This window comes from Ovis canadensis, chromosome 3 (genome assembly GCF_042477335.2).
Source record: "Ovis canadensis isolate MfBH-ARS-UI-01 breed Bighorn chromosome 3, ARS-UI_OviCan_v2, whole genome shotgun sequence".
Taxonomy (NCBI): Eukaryota; Metazoa; Chordata; class Mammalia; order Artiodactyla; family Bovidae; genus Ovis; species Ovis canadensis.
Window position 1 is genome coordinate 92,108,606 of NC_091247.1, and position 18,938 is coordinate 92,127,543.

Below are 18,938 nucleotides of genomic sequence, written 5' to 3' on the forward strand. Positions count from 1 at the left end.
TGTTGTTAAATAATATGTTAGAGTACTGGCAGTAACGACATCTTTATTTCTAGCGGGTGTTTCTCTTTATATTCAGTCCAGGTTCTGTGAAAAATAAGATGAAAAACTTGATAATAGAGACAGTTGAGAGACCTACATGTGTGTAACTGGAAGGATTTTGCCTTGTCAACCTTATTTGTTAGCCAATGTCCATTATAAAAATTAATTTTTTAAAGGGGTGTTTTGCTTTAAAGAGATTCATCTTTCTGATCCCACTTAGCTCTTGTTTAGACTTGAAAGAGATATTGGAGAAAGAAAAAAATAGATTAAAATACTCTCAATTCTTTTTGGGTGACACAAGCAAAGGGACAGTTTAGAACTTAGATTCTATCGTGCCCTGTCTTTCTGTCCCCTCATTTGAATCTCCCTGCTTTTTGGGAGCCCCAAATGGTGTTTCTCTGATAACATTTGAATATCAGGAAGAGTAACAGAAGCGAAAGGACACTTGCTGCTCGAATCTGGCTTTTACCACAGTTAAATGCTGTCCCCCCATTGTGCACTTACTCACAAGTCCGCATCCTGTTGGATGGCTCCATTATGGAGAATTTTGTCTGTGGTCAGGACTTTTTAGTTTTTCTAGTTAGTAGAATTTGTATTCTGTTTTCCTGAGTTTTATTTTTTCTCTTTTCCATATATTCTGTTAATACTTGCTTTTTCCCGATCATCCCAAACTTTATACTTTCAAATGTAGATTATTGACAGCTTTCATTGACAGCTTTCATTAACATAACTTTCAGTTAACTTCTGAGAAGTTTCTAAGTGAAACTGGACTTAACAGAAGTTGATTCTTTAAAGTGGATTCACACTTCTGTTTATTAAATAATTTTCCTTTTAAATGATAGTTTTAATTTCAAATCAGTTTCAATAAATTTATTTGGTAAAAGTTAATGAAAAATTGTTTAGTTAAAATATGAATGAGGTTTATACTACAGTCACTTCAGCAGGTTTGGATTTTTATCTGTAAACTTGCATTTGTATATTTACATAATTTTTAATAAATATATGTCACTTATTAAAATTGGCATTTCTAGTTTGATCTGTATTAGTATATGATTATTTGTATTCTTCTCCCTTTCTGTTGTTAGTCTCTTGGGTATTACTATTTTCTAAATATTTAAATTGATTTAAGTTAGCTAATTCCTGAAATATATCTTATTCAAGATATTATATTTGTCTTCACAAATATTGGTACATAGTGATTTCATATTTTTAGGGTTTTGATCTTTTGCAAGTTTGAGATAAAGCCAATACTTTTACATTATAACTAAGACTTCAGAATGAAAGGACTATAGTATTTTGCTTATAAAAACGAATACCTTATTTGATGCTACTTAGATAATATTTTCTTTATGAAACATTTTTTCTTTGATAGTGATTTCAGTTAAATGTCCCTAGTTTAGGTCCTTAGTGTAGAATGGTCTAATAGTCTTATCTCACAGGTGTTGTGAGGTTGAACTCAAATATTTAAACATATGAAGTGATTAAGTAAATGTATAATAGTACAGTTTTTCCTGGACATACGTCTGGAAGTCTGTCTTACTCACTGATCTTTTGGGGGCTTTATAGAACAACTTTCCAAGCTCATTGTTTATTTCTGCAATCTAGTATATAGCTTAATGTTGAGATGGTTAATATTTTTTTTTACTTTCTGTTTTGAGGTATTTCAAAAGTAGTGTTGGTTCTTGTACCATTCATTGTTATGTTTGTCCTCATTAGTTGATTGTTGTGTGTTAAACAGACATCCCTGGAGCTTATTCTCCACACTCTGTGAATCCACTCATTAATCACCAGTCACCTTTGGAGATGGGAAAATTACTTACCTGTATTTCTTTTTCTCAGAAAGCGTGCTCTGGAATGGATTCACAAATGAGCTACCCTCCTTCCCTCAAAGAGTAAGGTTTCTGCTTTACAGGATTTTTTTCTTGGGTTATTTTTCCTCTCATCTTTTGAATTTGAAAAGAACTGAGGGAAGGCACCTGAAGAAACTACTGACATACTCACTAGGGGAGTTCCAAAGCTTGTGCTGCCCCTAGGGGCAGTGTCAATGGCTCTTAAAGCTAGAAAGCTCATACTTGGAGTTGAAACAGGGGCTCAAAGAATCCATTTTCCCAGTGTACCTTCTGAAAGGATAAGTTTCAGGTAAGTAATTTTCTCTTACTATGTGATATGCTTAATTCATACTTATGTACAAGTTCACACGTCCAGTTCTCCAGGCATATAGGCAACCTTATTTGTTCACTTTAGATGCATAAGCTTTACTGAATGTTAGAAATACTGTAAAGCAAAACTGATAAGATACATGAAATCATATTTTAAATGAACAATATTTGAAGGTGCATTAATGAGCAATGTATTGTATTAGTGTCGTATCTTTTATTTCTTAGTAAATAAAATCTTGACGAACTTTATTTGTAATAAGTAGAAGCAAAAATATCTTTTCAATTCAAATTCCAAATGGTGTTTAAGTAAACTTGTTACGTGTGTAACCCTGTGCTTTCACATGTATATGCACACATACGTGTGTACATATTAATGCATTTAGGTTAGGATGATGGCAACTGTTTCCTTTAAATTTGATGCTTTCTCCAAATATATTGACCAGAATGAATTACTGAAGTAATTTTGAAATGTTTATATAGTTAAATTATCATGAGACAGTTTGAGCTGTTACAAGTAAGATGCTTTTTTCAATGTAGTAGCTATAGACGTGTGAATTTAGCTTCTTAACAAATTCTTCAGTGCGTATCAAATATTTCTACTCAGTTCTTCAGCTGCTAAATTCGAGATGGCTACTGAAACATAGCAAAAAGTAGATAACAAAATATTAAAGCATTTGCTCATTGATTTTCTTTGTATTTTGTCATTCTTACTCAATCACATGTTGATTTAGTATTTTAACTTATTTTAAACATTGGGTGTACTTCTGTCTTCAGAAGTAGTTTTTAAGTGAAAGTTACATTGAAAATGGTCCATATGAATAAGATAGCATTTTAAAATATAGTTACACTTTTGACGTATGGTTAGGGCAGGTTTAACCAACTTCAGCAATTTGAAACAGGAGCTCTAAAATTGAAAATAAGTAGAAAAGACTTCTGAATAGCAAATGTCAGAAAGTACACACATTTTTCTCTGCACTTGAGAGTGGCCATCTTGAGATAAGACAATTATGTCCCAGTAACAGGGATTATTGACAACTAAAACTAACAGTTATTGTCAGAAGTAAGAAAAAGAGAATGTATTGGTGAAAACCTGAAGCAGCTCAGGTTCAAAGAATATTCATCTTGATCTCATCCAACAATATCACTCTGATTACAGCGACAGTGAGTTAGAATGTTCTTGTCCAGGATTGTTTATTTGACTGTTTATTCATTTCACAGACGATGTGAGGCAGCTTTATCAAAAGAACTTTGCAATAAAAGTAGAAATTTAGTACCAGGGAATTGAATCACTAAGTTATTATGATAGACTTTAGATCTGGCTTTGAACCTTCTGAGAGCAGCCTGGCAAATAGGAAAAATAGAGTAAATTATGTAACGCGTGTTAGGTAGGAGTAAGTACATATATTCTTTAAAGAAAAACAAAGCTGTACCTAACTCTTAAGTTTTGAAGGAAATGTCTGATGAATTGTTTAATATAGAGATATTGTGTGATAGAGTTGTCACTGTTTAAGAATTTTCTTAGTTCAACAACTGTAATAGATCTGATAGTTATAGCAACATACAGTAATCTCCAGTGTTTACCAGAAAAGGTTGTTAATATTCAAAATGCAGGTAATTGTCTCAGAACCCTATTGCTTGATTCTAGGATATCATGAATTGTAAGATGCAGTATTGATTTAATAATGGTGCTTGGTGGGGAAGTGGGGGGAAATAAGAATTGCCACATTGAGTGGTTGTACATGTTAATGTATGTGAAAAGTTAATATGTGAAAGCTAAGGAAATATGGTATATTGTAGAAAGGTGACTATCAGAGATGATTAGCATCAACAAGTTAATGAAATGTTAAAAACTGTGATGTGCAGTTTCAAAAAGAACATCCAAAGGGTTTTATAATTTTACATAGCTCGTGATCTGTAAGATGATATTTTTTAGTGAGATAAATAGAAAACTTAAAAATCATAATTATCTAGTCAAAGAAACCCATCTTCTCAGATGCGAGGATAATAATTGGCTCTGTGAACTTTGCTGTAAAATTTCAGCACAAAGACGCATGGTATGTGTGCACATGATTAGTGTACTCTAATGCCTTCAGAATTGCACTTTGGTGCATCTTTGAAAATAAGGAATATAAAAATAATGAATTCTTGAAAATAAAGGCATTGCTGAAAAACAGGTTTTGATATATCTGAAATACAACATAATCAGTTGAATAATAATCTGTAATTAATTATGAATATGTTTAACTTTTGGCTTTTATATGAACATAGTAGGAAGCAAAATTCACTTCCTGAGCCTTTTGTTTCTCCCTGTTTAAACTTCTTCCATTTACCCTCTCTGTTCTTTGGAGAATAACTAAACATTGATTGTTCTGTGCTTGAACCCTTACTGAGACTTTATTGTCAGAGTAGAACTACTTGTTAAATTTATACTTTTGTGTATCCTACTTAAAGGCACTTGTATTAATTGTTTTCTAACATTTGCAACAATGACATAAATTTTAAAATTTAGATCATAAAAATTATACAAGCCACATATATCTCTGACTTACTTTTTTTTATTTTCTGTAGTAGAGATTAAATCTTTGCATTTGTACAACAAAAGCCAAGCTTTCGTTGGTTTGTTATACTGAGATAGTTTCCTTAAGCCAAATCTTCTTGAATCATGTTCTTTGGGTTTACTTTCCATTATAGACCGATATAATATGTTTTAACAATGCTTCTAACTTTTAAACTGTTTTTCCTTAGTCTTTTGTATTGCTTGTGACTTTAAGGTTTTACAGTTTGAAATAGTTTTTAACCTTGTAAAACACTGATGATATATCATTTCTTTATTACCTTCCCAAATATGCCTTTTATTTTTACATACAAGGGCTCTTGGGAATCATTCTCTCAGAGGCTTAAGCTGTGCTTTGCCTTCCATGAGAACTGAAATTATTTGGTAAGCGCTTGCTTTCTTTTTAGCTTCTAATTTTTCCCTATTTTATTTTGTACATGATATTTGTTTCAAGGTCAAAGGTTCCGTTACAGTTACTATGATGAATCCCAGGGGGAGATTTATAGATCCATTGAACATCTAGATAAAATGGTAAGTCCTTCAGGTGTGGGGTTTTACTGCTCTAAGATTTTTTTCTTTAATTTCAGATTAGTGACTCAAGACTTATTATGTTAAGGTATACAATGGGCTGATAATTCTTTCCCTATCTTTAAATGTGCAAAATATATATTGTAATCATGTGATATTGATTATAAAATAATCCCTGTTCTATTAGTAGAGATTTCCTTCATCTTAATTTTATTTGATTGATTAATTATACTTTGAATAGATACAGATTTTAGATACTGTTCGGGGAATGTCTTGGATTTAGGGACAATAGGATACTAATGCCATTACTTACTGTTAAGCAGAAGCAACCATAGTAAATTCTAAGTTTATTTTATTACTTAATTCTATTTTTTGGCCATTTGGGTTTTTCTTAAATGGAATTTGGATTCATTTTAAATTAGAATTTTAAAACATTATTGTATTCTTTACTAGCCCAGGAATACAGTAGATATTGATCCTGCAGTCAAAACTGCAGATATTGTCAAAATCTGCAGTCAAAATATCCTGCAGATCTTGAGTCAAAACCTGCAGTCAATATATCCTGCAGGTCTTGAGTCAAAAACCTCAAGTTTTCCTTGAGGTAGGGTGGTCAGAGTACTTGCTTTAATATTTAATATTTAGTATTTAATATTTTAGATAATATTTGATATTTTAGAGACATGCAGATCATTTTGGTATCGACTCATAATGGAATATTAAATCTAGCAAATATATCACTAATTTTTTCTGATCTTCAACAGATTGTTTCAGTTTTATAGTCCTCAATTTGTCTCTCTAAGATGAGAGACTTGGAGAGACTTAGTCTCTAAATTATCTTTAAACTCTTATCAACCTTTCACTCCGTAATCTTAAAATCAATTTGGCCAGTTTGTGATAAGCTTTATGGGTATGTTTTAATATAAGAATATTTGGTCTAAAATAGAAACACATTTTAGTAAGGATTTTGGATCTGAAGCTATAAGTAGGTTATATTGAGTAGTATTATTTTATTAAAAGCCAAATGGAATAAATGCAGTTACTCAGGAGATTTTATCATATTTAAATTTATCGTGTTACTTTAAATCCGATTATGGCCTAATACTTTTGCCTTTGAAATTTTGTTTGAATTTTAATTCACTGACTTTTTTGGGGGGCCTTATTATATTGTCATGTCGGTCAATTAATTCTTTTCTGGCTACTATTCTAATCTTGCTGTTCTGAGGTTTAGTTCTCAGTTGCCTCAGAAAACTTTTCCGGTTCTATATCATTTATTTTCTTCATAAAGCAAATGGTTATTGAGTGTCTACTGTATTCTAATACTATATGAAGTATTGAAGATACTAAGAAGAGAAAGCATGATCTCTGATTTAATTGATCCTACAGTCTCATCATCTAGTAGACTTAGAAAAGAAGCCATTACAATATAGAGATGTAAGGTGTTTAGGAGGCATTTTGGACATACCGGTCTCCTTACTGTTCCCCAGTGATGCCATACATGTGCCCCAGCTTAGAGCTTGTGCCCTTTGCACTGGACTGCCTCACTTACTTTATGACTGCTTGGTTTTCACCCTCCCAGTGAGGCCTACTGGCACATCTTACACTCCATCCTTTCAGCATCCACAGTCCACCTTACTTTTCCTCTAAGAAACTAAATGTTTCACTTATTTATTATGTAAGGATATATGTTTTTTTTACGAATGTATCCAAAGTGCTTAGACTAGCTATTGAAACGTAGGTAGGGGCCCAGCAAATAGTTTTCAAATGATTGAGTTGGTGAATATAATCTTTCTGTGTACATAATTAAATTAAACAAATACCCTAATTGTAATCTAAGGAAGAAATAAAAGGAAAAGTAATTTATAGTAAATTAGTATATGTTTGATAATGTACATGCCCAGGTACCAACTGTATTCGAGGAGACAGTGGAGTAGTTAGATACTTAGAGAGTATCATTAATTCAACAGCTACACACAAACATCTATTTAAAGATGTTTATATTTGTGACTTACATTACCAAGTTATGTGGGTGAATGAATAATTCATCAACTCTAAAATGGTGAATAATTCTTAGGAAAACTGTAAATTTAGCAAAGTATAGTTTTCCCTCACTTTATATGATAGTTTATTTTCGGGAAATCTATTGTGTATTAAAATCATGCAAAACATCTTTGTGTTTGTATGTAAAATGGTGTTAAGAGTATAGATAATTATAAGCAGGTTTTTTCTCATATATGGACATATGAAAGTGTTGAGGGATAAGAACAGTTCCTTGTGTGTGGAACTGTCCTGTATTGCAGGACAGTCAGCATCTCTGGTTGCCACCCTCTAAATCCCCCAGTAGTATCTTCTGGTTATTGGCACAACCCAGAAATATGCCCTGGGTCGGGAAGATATCCTAAAATAGGAAATGGCAACCCACTCCAGTATTCTTGCCTGGAGAATTCCATAGACAGAGAAGAGTTGGACATGATGGAGCATTTGAGCATCTACAAATATGCCCACAATTTTCCACTAAGCCCCTGTGGTGAACAGTTATTCTAAGACCTTTCCATGATGTGCTCAATCATGTCTGACTCTTTGCAACCCTATGGACTGTAGCCTGCTAGGTTTCTCTGTCCATGGGATTTTTCCAGGCAAGAATACTGGAGTGGGTTGCCATTTCCTCCTCAAGGGGATCTTCCCTTCCAGGGAAGATCTTCCTGGCCCAGGGATCGAACCTGCATTGGCAGACAGATTCCTTACTACTGAGCGATCTGGGAATGTACCATTGTAAGACCTTTTGTTGTTCCATCACACAGTGTAAAATCTTACCCTGTTCTATTTTTCTTCTTAGTACTTATTACTGTGTGACTTAATATTTGTCGATTTGTTGGTAAAAACCTCCTCTATTAGATTGTAAGCTTCATGAGATCAAGATCTTTATTTTGTATCACCCTGTTTCTGGTACTCGGTATGTGTATCTGTCAAATCAATGGCTTAAGTGGATGAGAGAGAGTGAGAAATTACGCTAGAGAATCTAGAACAGGCTGTTTAAAGGATATCAAATAGGAAAGTGATAAAAGAAGACTGTATGTGAATAGATCATATAGCTGTACTGCAGCAAATGGGTTGGACGTAGGCCAGAGGAGAAATGAGTAGACTAGTTTGATTATCCAAGTGAGACATGGTAATTTGGTTGGGTTGGTGATGGGGGAGCGAGGGACAGAGTGGATGTGTCCAGTATATTTTAGAGACAGACTGATGATAAAACTCGGAGGAGAAGGAAGTGTCAAGGGTAATTCCTTCCAGGAAATACAGCAAATTAGTGAATACAACAAAAAAGAGGCAGACTCACAGATACAGGGAACAAACCAGTGGTTACCAGTGGGGAGGGGGTGAGGGGCGACATAGGTTGGGGAGTGGGAGGTATAAACTATAGGGTGTAAGATAGGCCTATAAGGATGTATTGTACAATATGGGGAATAGAGTTAGTATTTTGTAATAATTGTATATGGGATGTAATTTATAAGAAAATCTTTTAAAAATTAAAAAAAAAGATGTTTCCTAATTTTCTGGCTTATGCTGCTGGTTATATCTTCATTCTGTTCACTTAGGTCAGAATCACAAGGTGATAGGGCTAGTTTTTTTTACAAGGTAGGGTGATCATAAATTCAAATATTAGGGATATGTTATATTTGCTATAACAAATAGCAAGGCATCCAAGTGGAGATATCAGGCAAGTAGGCATTTGGATTTTCTTTTCACCAAATATTTTTGAGTGCATTTAAAGTTCTAAGCACTGGTGAAAATAAGGCAATAAATAAGCTCACTTGATCTCACAGAAATTTTATTCTATCTGGAGGAGACGCATATTGTTTTTTTTTTTTTTTAAAAGAGTTAAGGATGTACTATATAAGTTTTCAAAAGTGATGTGTGCTATGCAGAAAATATTAACAGGGTTTTGAAAAAGCATATAATTCTAAGCTGCTTTAGATTGAATGCTTGGAAAAAGACTTCCTGAGGAGGAACATTAAATTGAGTTATAAATGATAAGAAGGAACAAACTCAGTAGATCAGAGGGAAGAACATTCTAGACAAAACTGCCATTGTGACAGCCTTATGATGGGAAGAGGCTAGTGTGTTAGAAGAAAGGGAAAAAGGTCAGGGTTATAGGGATAAGAATGATACAGCTCAGGTAAGAGAGGTGGGCAGGGGATCAGGAAATGTAGGGCTTTAACTTCCAGGATAGGAAATTTATGTGAATACAGTGGGAAGTGAAATGATGGAATAATAAAATGATTATTTTAAAGGTTGCTTTGCTGGTTGTATAGAGAATGGATTCTGCAAAAGGATCAGGAGTAGTAACAGTGGGCATTGGCAGGAGTTTGGGGGAGAGATGCTAGTAATTTGAACCAGGGTGGTATTAGTGAAGATGGAAAGAAGTTCATAGATTTGAGTTCTTGTATTCAACAGGGCTTTGCTAATGGATTAACTGTATTGGTTTGAAGCTCAGAGAAGAGATCTGGAGTAAGTTTGGGAGTTCTCAACAGGTAGTTGTTAATCAAAGCCAAGGCAGAGATGGGATTGTCTACTGCAGTAATTCCCAACCCCATCTTTACAACTGAAATCATTTGTGGAACTCTCTCAAAATAGACTTGCCCATACCTGCCCCTGGGGATCCCCTTTTAATAATATGGAGAGAGTCCAAACAACTGTATTCCAAAACCATCTTTGAAGGTGAGTTGGAGCTAGCCTATTATGGACTCTGATCTGTTGAAATAGAAGAGAATTTCCTATTCATTTTCTTTCCCTTTGTTTTCTACTCAGCTATGTAAATAATCTGTGGACTTTAATCAGACAGCATTTAATTTTGCAAATGTAAGAATTCATCAATCAATGAATTGATGCTTTTAGCACAAGGGAAATGTCCTCAAAACATTGGTTTACCTGGTATTCTGAAGTTACTGAATATAATAGCATCATTTGGAATTTTCTAGAATAGAGGACATATTTAAGTAATATTATTGTTCTATGTGTATGTTGTATATTACAAACATCTATATTTAACATTTCTTTTAGCCTGCCTTTTAACTTTGTTGATTTTTAGGTTATATTAAAAGGACTAGCTTTGTTTGTCTTTCTTGATGTGTATGATCAGTTGGATAACTAGACCCTGGTTACTTACTTTGAGGAAGAGCAAGAAGAGTCACATTTACCCATTGGCATGATTCTTGTAACTTCTGAAAATTTTTGCCTCTTCTGCTCACTTCTTAGGCTTTGAAACTTTTAGAAATTTTTGTTCAATAGAACCAATAAGCTTTAGGTTGAATTCCAAATCTACCTTACTTTACATGTCCAAAATTATCAGAGGTTAGCTTTAAAATTTTTATTTAAATAGCCTGGAATATAATTTCGGAATAAATATTGAATATTTGCTTCATTTTAATATGCTTGAATTTAATAGTTGATATAACGTTTGTCTTGAACTTGATTTTTGTGGTTCATTTATTGAAACACTTCTGTAATATATCTATATAATTTTAAAAGGACTCTTAAGTGTTTTTTTTTTTTTAATTAGCATGCTGTTAATTCAAGTTATAAATCCATTCTGGGAGTTAGAATAAATGGGTTAAAATAACAAGAATAGTTAGCTCTATACATATACTTATGTATATATGATTTTATACATGTAAGTATATCTATACACTCACTATTATGCCAGCTCTTATGCAGTGTGTTTTCTTAATTGATTTATATGACCAAATGGTGAATATCCTACTGTATATTCCTTTTTATGAGTATCGTTTTTATGTTGTAAATAGTTTCTTTAAGAATTAATATCATAATTTCTATATATCAATCTTTTCAGAGCAGAATATAGTAGGATACTTCTATACGAGTATTGCAAAATGTTAGCAATTCTGAATTGTAATTATACCTTTGGAAAGTTTGATAGAGTGAAAAGATTATTTTTAAGTATAAAATTATAAAATTTTAGATTTTTTTGGAAAGTTATGTTAAGTTTTGGTGCCTTTTTTGTTATCAGAAGAGTCTTTTTAAACGTAGTTAATAAAATGTTAGAAAATAAAGTTTTTAGGCTCCAAAATCAAAATTGCTGATTTTTGATGGGAGAAATTTTATGTCTAGCATTTGGATATCTTGGAAATTAATTATGTGAAGAAAACACATAAGGAAAGAAAAATATATAGGAAAACAAGCTGAATCTTTCAAATGTTGTAGTTCGGAGAAAAAAAGTAACTAGTTGTAAGAGATGTAGATTCTGAAAGCCTTACAATGTTACTGACTACTGGCCATGTGTTTTGGTAATTAGTATGTTGCAATTTCAGTTTGTATAGTGACCAAAGCAGAGCACATTTTAAGATGTTGATTCTGTGAACCTTTTAGATTACATACTTGAAACAGCAGCCACATTTATACATGTTTTATATATATTTGATTGCAGATTATTTTTCGGTACTGCTTTTCATGTAGACCAGTGTTTCCTTATGGCTACTGGCATTTACGATTTGGCAGAGAGAATCTGAAAATGTCATTGTAGTCATCTTTTTAACTTCTTTTCCTTCCAGATTTATAATAGTCACTTTATTTACTTTGAACTTTAACTTCTTTTCTTCCTGTTAGTCTTTTGAAAGTGAAATTGTTCATATTTGTCTCCTCACACTTCTTTCTCTTGAACTTAGCCTGGTGGTTTCTTTAGTAGTTGCTGCTAGTTTTACAATATCGTCCTTAAGGTAGTTATTTATTAGTACATTTGTTCTTAGCACTGCTGTGTTTAGAGTGTTTTTTTCCCCCATAAAACTTCTTTCATTATAAGATTTTATCTTGGTACCTCTTAAAGAAACTAGAATATTTCCTTTTCCTACCTCATCTTCCTAAATGTATACCCATCTCTCCAACATAAATGTGTATCCTTATTAAAAAAAATAAGGCCACAGTCTTAATGATATGATAATATAGTTTTAGTTATGTGTTAATAATGGAAAGATATGGTTCAGTTCTTATTTCTCAAAGACTTCTAAAAATGTTTTGCTACTCTTTTTGGTGTTTGTTTCTTTAGAGGGAGATTATTTCTAGGTAATATTTAAAATTAAATAAAATTTATGTAATTTATTATATATAGGTAGACTTTTAAAAAGGGAAGACCTTTGTTATCTTATTAGAGTTCTGAATTTGCAGCTCTGCTAGGTGAACTGCCTGTTGAGTTTAGGATGACCAGGTAGGATTTGACATTACAAACGTTCAGTTATTACTCGAGAGTCAGCACAATGATAGATTCCCTTTGCTCTTCTTCCCTTCGAGGTAGGAAGTTAGCTTTCAATCTGAGGATTTCTTGCCAAAGCTGCTAAATTCCTCAGAAACTCATATGGTCATTGTGATGGGTAGGCAATTGGTGTTTATAATGTCTTCTTGTATCTTAGAACTGAATGGGTAGTGACCCACTTCACTGCTTCCTATTAGATTAAGTTCAAATTCTCAATATACCAGGCCCTACCAAGCTTTCTGTCACCTGGACATTAGATTTACTGATCATCTCTTCCAGTATTTTAAGAAATAGAAGAGTTCTTTAGGCATATTTGGGAAGTACTTTTGTTTTTCATCTTTTTGGAATTTGGGCAGTAGCATCAAACTGGCATTTTTTATCTTCTTTGAATTTTGGTAATAGTAGTTTCAGAATTGTTAGAATCAAAACATAAATATATATAAAAGTTTATTTGTCACTGTTCTGTGTTAATTAATGGGTGTTCCATTTTGCAGTTTTACTAATCATTTTTATTGTTTTTGCATACTTTATGAATTTTCTAGTTGGAGAGGTTCACTCATGAGAAATGCCTTAATTTTTCTATCCCTTATTTGTAAAAAGGCATACCTCGTAACTGTTGTATTTGTCAGAGAATTGAGTATAATAAAATTGATTCTTGCCCTGGTAGGTACACAGTGCACTTCAGGGAATTAAAATTTTAAATTTAATCTCTTAACTTCCATTACCTCAATTTTTTGCTTTCTGGATTGTAATTTAACTATTGTATCTTCATTTTGAACACTTTATTTAGTAATGTCTTCTTTACATTTATAATTTTATATTTTCTGTGTGAAATTTCTTGGCCACTTGCTTTGAATTCTTTGTCTTCTACAAATGTGATAATTAGTTTTCTCTTTGAGTTATTCATGTTTATATATATATATGATACATTTATTCACAGAGTGCTTTGAGATTTTAATATTAAGGTACACATTGTACCTTTAATGTTACATAATTTATTACAAAGTGGAATTTGATTTAGGGTAAGCTGTCCTAGACTTCATCCAGGAGTTTTGAAAATTCTTTTATAAGATGTATACCCTTTGTAGCTATGTGCGAGTATTAAAGATTTATTGATATTTCTCTTGTTATTCTGTATGATGTAGAGTAAGTAAATGAGAAGGAGCCTAGGATTAGAAATTTAGAGACATGCTTTTAACCTTTTTAATGTATAGTTTCTTCATCTTTAGGGAGTTAGACCTTGATTATTCATATTTATGGAATAGATTTATAATTCCATCTTGGTATTATTATTTGCTTTAGAAACATATTGAGTGATTTTCTGTGTACCAAAATCATAATACTCATCGTTTATCTTAGGTTTAACTTTTAAATTAGTTCGTATTTCTCTCTAGGAGAATGTTGACCTGGAAGTCACCTAGTTGACAGGAGAAAACCAACTTAGCATTAAACACTGGTTGTGGATAAATTTGAGAGTGGCTAATTGATGTGCAAGAAGTTGGAAGTTGACTACACACACATAGGCTTATCTTTCAGATATATTTGTAGAAAAATATGATAATGTTTATGAAAAACTTGGATATTCTGATGAAAGATTCTTTATAAAATTAAATTTTGATTTAAATGTTGCCACTGCAATATTTGTACTATGTCACTTGCTAACTGCCATCATTTTCCAGATGAGTGTTCATCTGATTACTGTAGATACTTTTACATTGTGCTTGTTAAAATATGTTGAAATACAATAAAAAAACACACAAATTATGTTAAAAAAAGACACAATTATGTCACTTGATTCATGAATTAACCACAATTTACATTTCTCCCAGAGGATATTAATCCAGTTTATTGAATATAAGTATAAAGTATTTTACCTGGGTAAGAAAATAAGGTGAGGTAGTTAGTGAATGAATGAGTTTAGAATCATTGGTTTATTTGCTTGATTCAGATGAGTTAAAGTTGCTCTATATTGAAGTATTATGAACACATTTGAAGGCATTTGCAGAATACAGAATTAAGTGTAAACAAATGTCCAAATCAGAGGTCATTTCAATAGTAGTCTAAAAAATTTTGATTCTCAGTTAAAATTTTGAAAACAAAACATTCTAGTTTAAGAGAGAGAGAACTTTTATTTTTTCAGCTTGTTTGTAAAGACCTATTTTGCTTAAGCTTTTATCAGTCTGTTATGAGCTTTAAATTGATTAAAAATATATTAACTGTTTTCTTAGTTTGTGGTATCATTTATCACATACCTCAATAATCACTGATAATTAAAATGCCTTACACACTGTTGATATTTATATATATGTAATGGAAGTAGTAAAATTATAATCAGCTCTTGATTATGTCAGTGGTATGAGTTATATAACAGACATGAGAAAAATAACCATATATCAAATCTAATTTTAGATTTTGTATGAAAATTTTCACAACAGGTTTACTTGTATAAATCTTGTGTGTGCACACACATATGAAAAATATAAAATCCTGAAATGTTTGAGGATTTGTGAGCTGAGTGACAACTGGGAAACATGGTGTAGAAACATCCCAGGAGGTTAGAGAAAACTAAACTGGGGATTAAATGTTTTTGTTAATAAAATGTGTGTGTTGTTGAGAGTTCACTGTAATGAGATTACCTTGGATAAATGAGTGAAGTATCAACTTCACTAAGTAATGTGTTTTTTTTATTGAAAAATTATGTTCATTAGCTTTAAGTAGCTGTTTTAAAATGTAACTAAATTTAATTAGGAAATAATAAGTTGTCCTATTTTCTTTTTCTTTCATTCTTTTTTTTTTTTTTTTTAGGGTATGAGTATTATAGAACAATTAGATCCTGTATCTTTTAGCAATTACTTGAAGAAATACCATAATACTATATGTGGAAGACATCCCATTGGGGTGTTATTAAATGTGAGTATCCTTAGGAAGCCTTTTAAAAAAAAAAAAATTTAATCTTATTATCTTTTGGAATATCTTAATTGATACCATCTGTGACAGCTTATTAGCTTTAGTTTTAGGTATATGTAATAAATTTTCTAGTACCTTTAAGATAATTTAAATTTTATTGTTTTGGTTTTTAAGGTTATTTATCACTGTATGACTGGCCAAGACTTTCTTTCAAATAAAGAGAGTTTTTTAGAGTTGAAACCCACTTTTTCCTCTTGACTCTTAGCCAGTTCCAGTATGCTCTTTACAAAAATAAACCAAAGTAAACACGGTCTTACTAATTTTGGGGTTTTACTTAGTGTTCTTGACTCCATGAAAAATAAGTGGAAGATTCTGTGCTGGAGTTTTAGATATTGATAATTTAATAAAGCAAGGCAAATGGTATGTTTTTCTTCTTATAACAAAGACAATAGTATTTCATTTAAAGACTGGTAAAGAGGCAGAAGTTTTTGATTAACTGGACTTTCTAAAGAGATAATATTAATTTTTTCCCTAATAAAACTGAAATTGGAAGAAAATGTGAGACTCAAAAAGAAGAAAATGTGTACTTAGGAATAGGAAGAGGAAGGAATAATGGGCTCATTGTTTGGAGAGGTAGAGAAATCATGGAATTGGTAATGTAGTCTAGAATAGTCGAGGGTAGAAACCTGAAAGTCTAGCATTACTGTACTGTAATTTGAAAGATGGTACACTGAGGATTTTTAGGAAAGGTCTCCTCTTAAGCAGTATTGACTGTAAGAGCCTGTTAAAGGCTTAAGTTGATCTTTGAAATTTAAACAAGACTAATCTATACTAATTTACTAAAGTTTGAATTGAATCAAATAAAACTTCACTAAGTAAAATTTTAGTAAAATAAATGATAAACCAATTTACAGTTAGATTAAATTATACCTCTTAGATTTGGTACTGAACTTATATACGTTTAAAATTTAATCAATGTCAGACAAAGAAAAGACTCCCAACATTTCAAGATGAAAGTGGGCAAGATTTGGTTTAGCGAATAGAGAGAAAAATACTGTGCTTTAAAATTTTTTTATTTTTTAAGTGGCTTTATTAAATACAGGGAGGGATAAAGTGGAAGATGACTGATGTTTATCAAGAAGCTAGATTAGGATATGTTCTTTGAGAGAATAAAATAAAGAATCCTTTCTTTTTCCTATTTAATGTGAGGTGATGAGAAATCCAAGAAACGTAGAGTGGGAGGGATCTAGGCTTCGTTTGTGAAGTGAACAAAATTAAGCTACGGGTGCGTTCAGAGAGTGCTCACTTTTTTATGTGATGTCTGTCATAACCAGTTTTTTTCTTTTCCTAGGCTATCACAGAGCTGCAGAAGAATGGAATGAATATGAGCTTTTCCTTTTTGAATTATGCCCAGTCCAGCCAGTGTAGAAACTGGCAAGACAGTTCAGTGAGTTATGCAGCTGGAGCACTCACGGTTCACTGAAGCTCTGAATCCTCAGGAATGCCATCTGCACATACTCATACTCTGTCCAGGGTCCCAGCCTAACCCTTACCAAGACACTGGTCCTGGTTTGGGGGGATTCTGAAACCTCAAACTAATAGAACTTTCTTCTCTTCTTTTCTAGTAGGTGTAGTCCTTCCTTAATTTCAACTCATTAAAAAAAATGCTTTATAGTTTAGAGCAGTGGAAGGAACGCTGGCATCAAAATATTTTGATCAAAAAAAAAAAACAAACAGGCAATGTAAAGGCACAGTTGTGGCAGTCAGTTTTTTGAAAGTAACTTGTGAAGCATTTACCATATCCTAATTTGCACTCTTTGCAGACTTGTGCACATATACTCTGCTTTCAGAATAGTTTTGCAAATTGTACACAAACAAAAAGGGTGGAAGCTTTTTAATAAAGAAGTTGCATTTATAAATGATCTGTATTAGAATATAAAATTCTCCAGTTATAGTCAATTACTACCCATATTGTACAACAGATACCTTCTATTTTAGTTGCTAATAAAGGGCTACACAACTCAAAATAGTCTGATTTAAACTTATTGCTCTGTGGTACATATGAAAATTGTTTTTTATTAGTTCCATTTCAGAATTTTTATGTTAAAAGTGGTAAACTTTAGTTCTTATGTAAAAGTATGTTAGGATGTATTTTTATATTTTACATATTTATGTGATTTTTTTTATCACAGATAATAGAGTCATATTTTAAAGTTAGTTTTTAAAATTACATACAGTTTGCCTTTTTATGTGTGACATCACTTTGTGTCATGACTATATTATAATACAATATAAATTCAAGATTGGTAAAGAACACAGATGTAGTTCAGTAATTCTCAGATAGGGTTTGATAGGCAGTAGTCTGCAAATGAGGAAACAATGAAGAATGTTCTTAGTGTTTCTCAAGTCATTGCAGACCATACACTGCTGCTATGCTTTTTTAGTGCTCCAAGCAGTTTGACTGTCTTACTTGAATTTTTAGCAAGAAGTCATTAACAATAACAGAAAACCACTGGATTTTCTTATAGTTCTGCAGTGTTTTTTGTCATGATTTTTGGTGCGGCTCTTCCAACTAAAATAATGGTATGGTGTTGTATTCTTTAGCCTAGATCAATCCTAGTCACTTTGGCAAAAAAAAAAAAAAAAAGTAACTCAATTAGTTAATTATTGGCCATGATGTATGTACTAGATTATACCTATTTTAATATACACTGGGTATTTATATCACATTGGAGAGCATTTATATCTTCAATGTTATGCCAGAATAGCACAATTTTTAGATGCCTTGCACCAATTTTATTTAAAGATTTGCATTTCTTACTAAATACCAACTTTCTATACTCAAGAACTGAGATGAAATACTGTAATCTTTTGGATTCAAAATTACCCACCTATACATGTATGGAAATTATATTCTTACATGTTATTGATTTATTTCCCAACATTCAGATTTACTTTTGAGTATTGTAAATATTTATTCCTTATTTATTACATAGACCATAAAACTTTCAAAGTTGACTACAGAGTAAATTTTTAATGTTTTCTGGTATAAGACTAATACATGATTATTTCAGAAAATTTAGAAAATATTGATAAGTATAAAGAAGAGAAAAAAACTATCTTCAATCTCACTATCCAGAGAAAACACTGTTAATATTTTTTGTATTTCCTTTCAATCTTTGTCTATGCTATTTATATGTATGGGTGTGTATATGTGTTTGTGTGTGTGCATAATAACAGAATTGGGATTTTGCTGACCATATAGTTGTATACCCTGCTTTTTATAATTTACTTCCCCGTCATAAGTACTTCCCCATGTCTTTGAAAATGTGATTTTAAAAAATGGCTGCCTATTATTCTGTTGTATGAATATAACATAATTGAACCAATTCTCTCTTTGGATATTAGGTTGTTTCTAATATTTCACAATTATAAATAGTGGGATGGACATCTTTGTATGTGAAATTTGAATTCTATATTAGACTAGTTC

The 18,938-nt window shown here is 31.9% G+C and overlaps 1 protein-coding gene across 4 annotated transcripts in view; it reads left to right on the top strand.

Moving 5' to 3' along the window:
- The window catches only part of MEMO1 (mediator of cell motility 1), a 111,328-nt gene extending 93,853 nt beyond the window's left edge, over positions 1-17,475 (top strand). For 3 of the 4 annotated variants that reach the window (XM_069583627.1, XM_069583626.1, XM_069583628.1), the window contains 3 exons: positions 5,207-5,283; positions 15,347-15,451; positions 16,800-17,475. In XM_069583627.1, coding sequence (XP_069439728.1) covers positions 5,207-5,283; positions 15,347-15,451; positions 16,800-16,931 — 314 coding nt within the window. In that variant the 3' untranslated portion in view covers positions 16,932-17,475. Of the gene's footprint in view, positions 1-1,878; positions 2,179-5,206; positions 5,284-15,346; positions 15,452-16,799 lie in introns of all 4 variants that reach the window. The other variant, XR_011255753.1, reaches the window with a different exon arrangement.
- Positions 17,476-18,938: the final 1,463 nt, after the last annotated feature.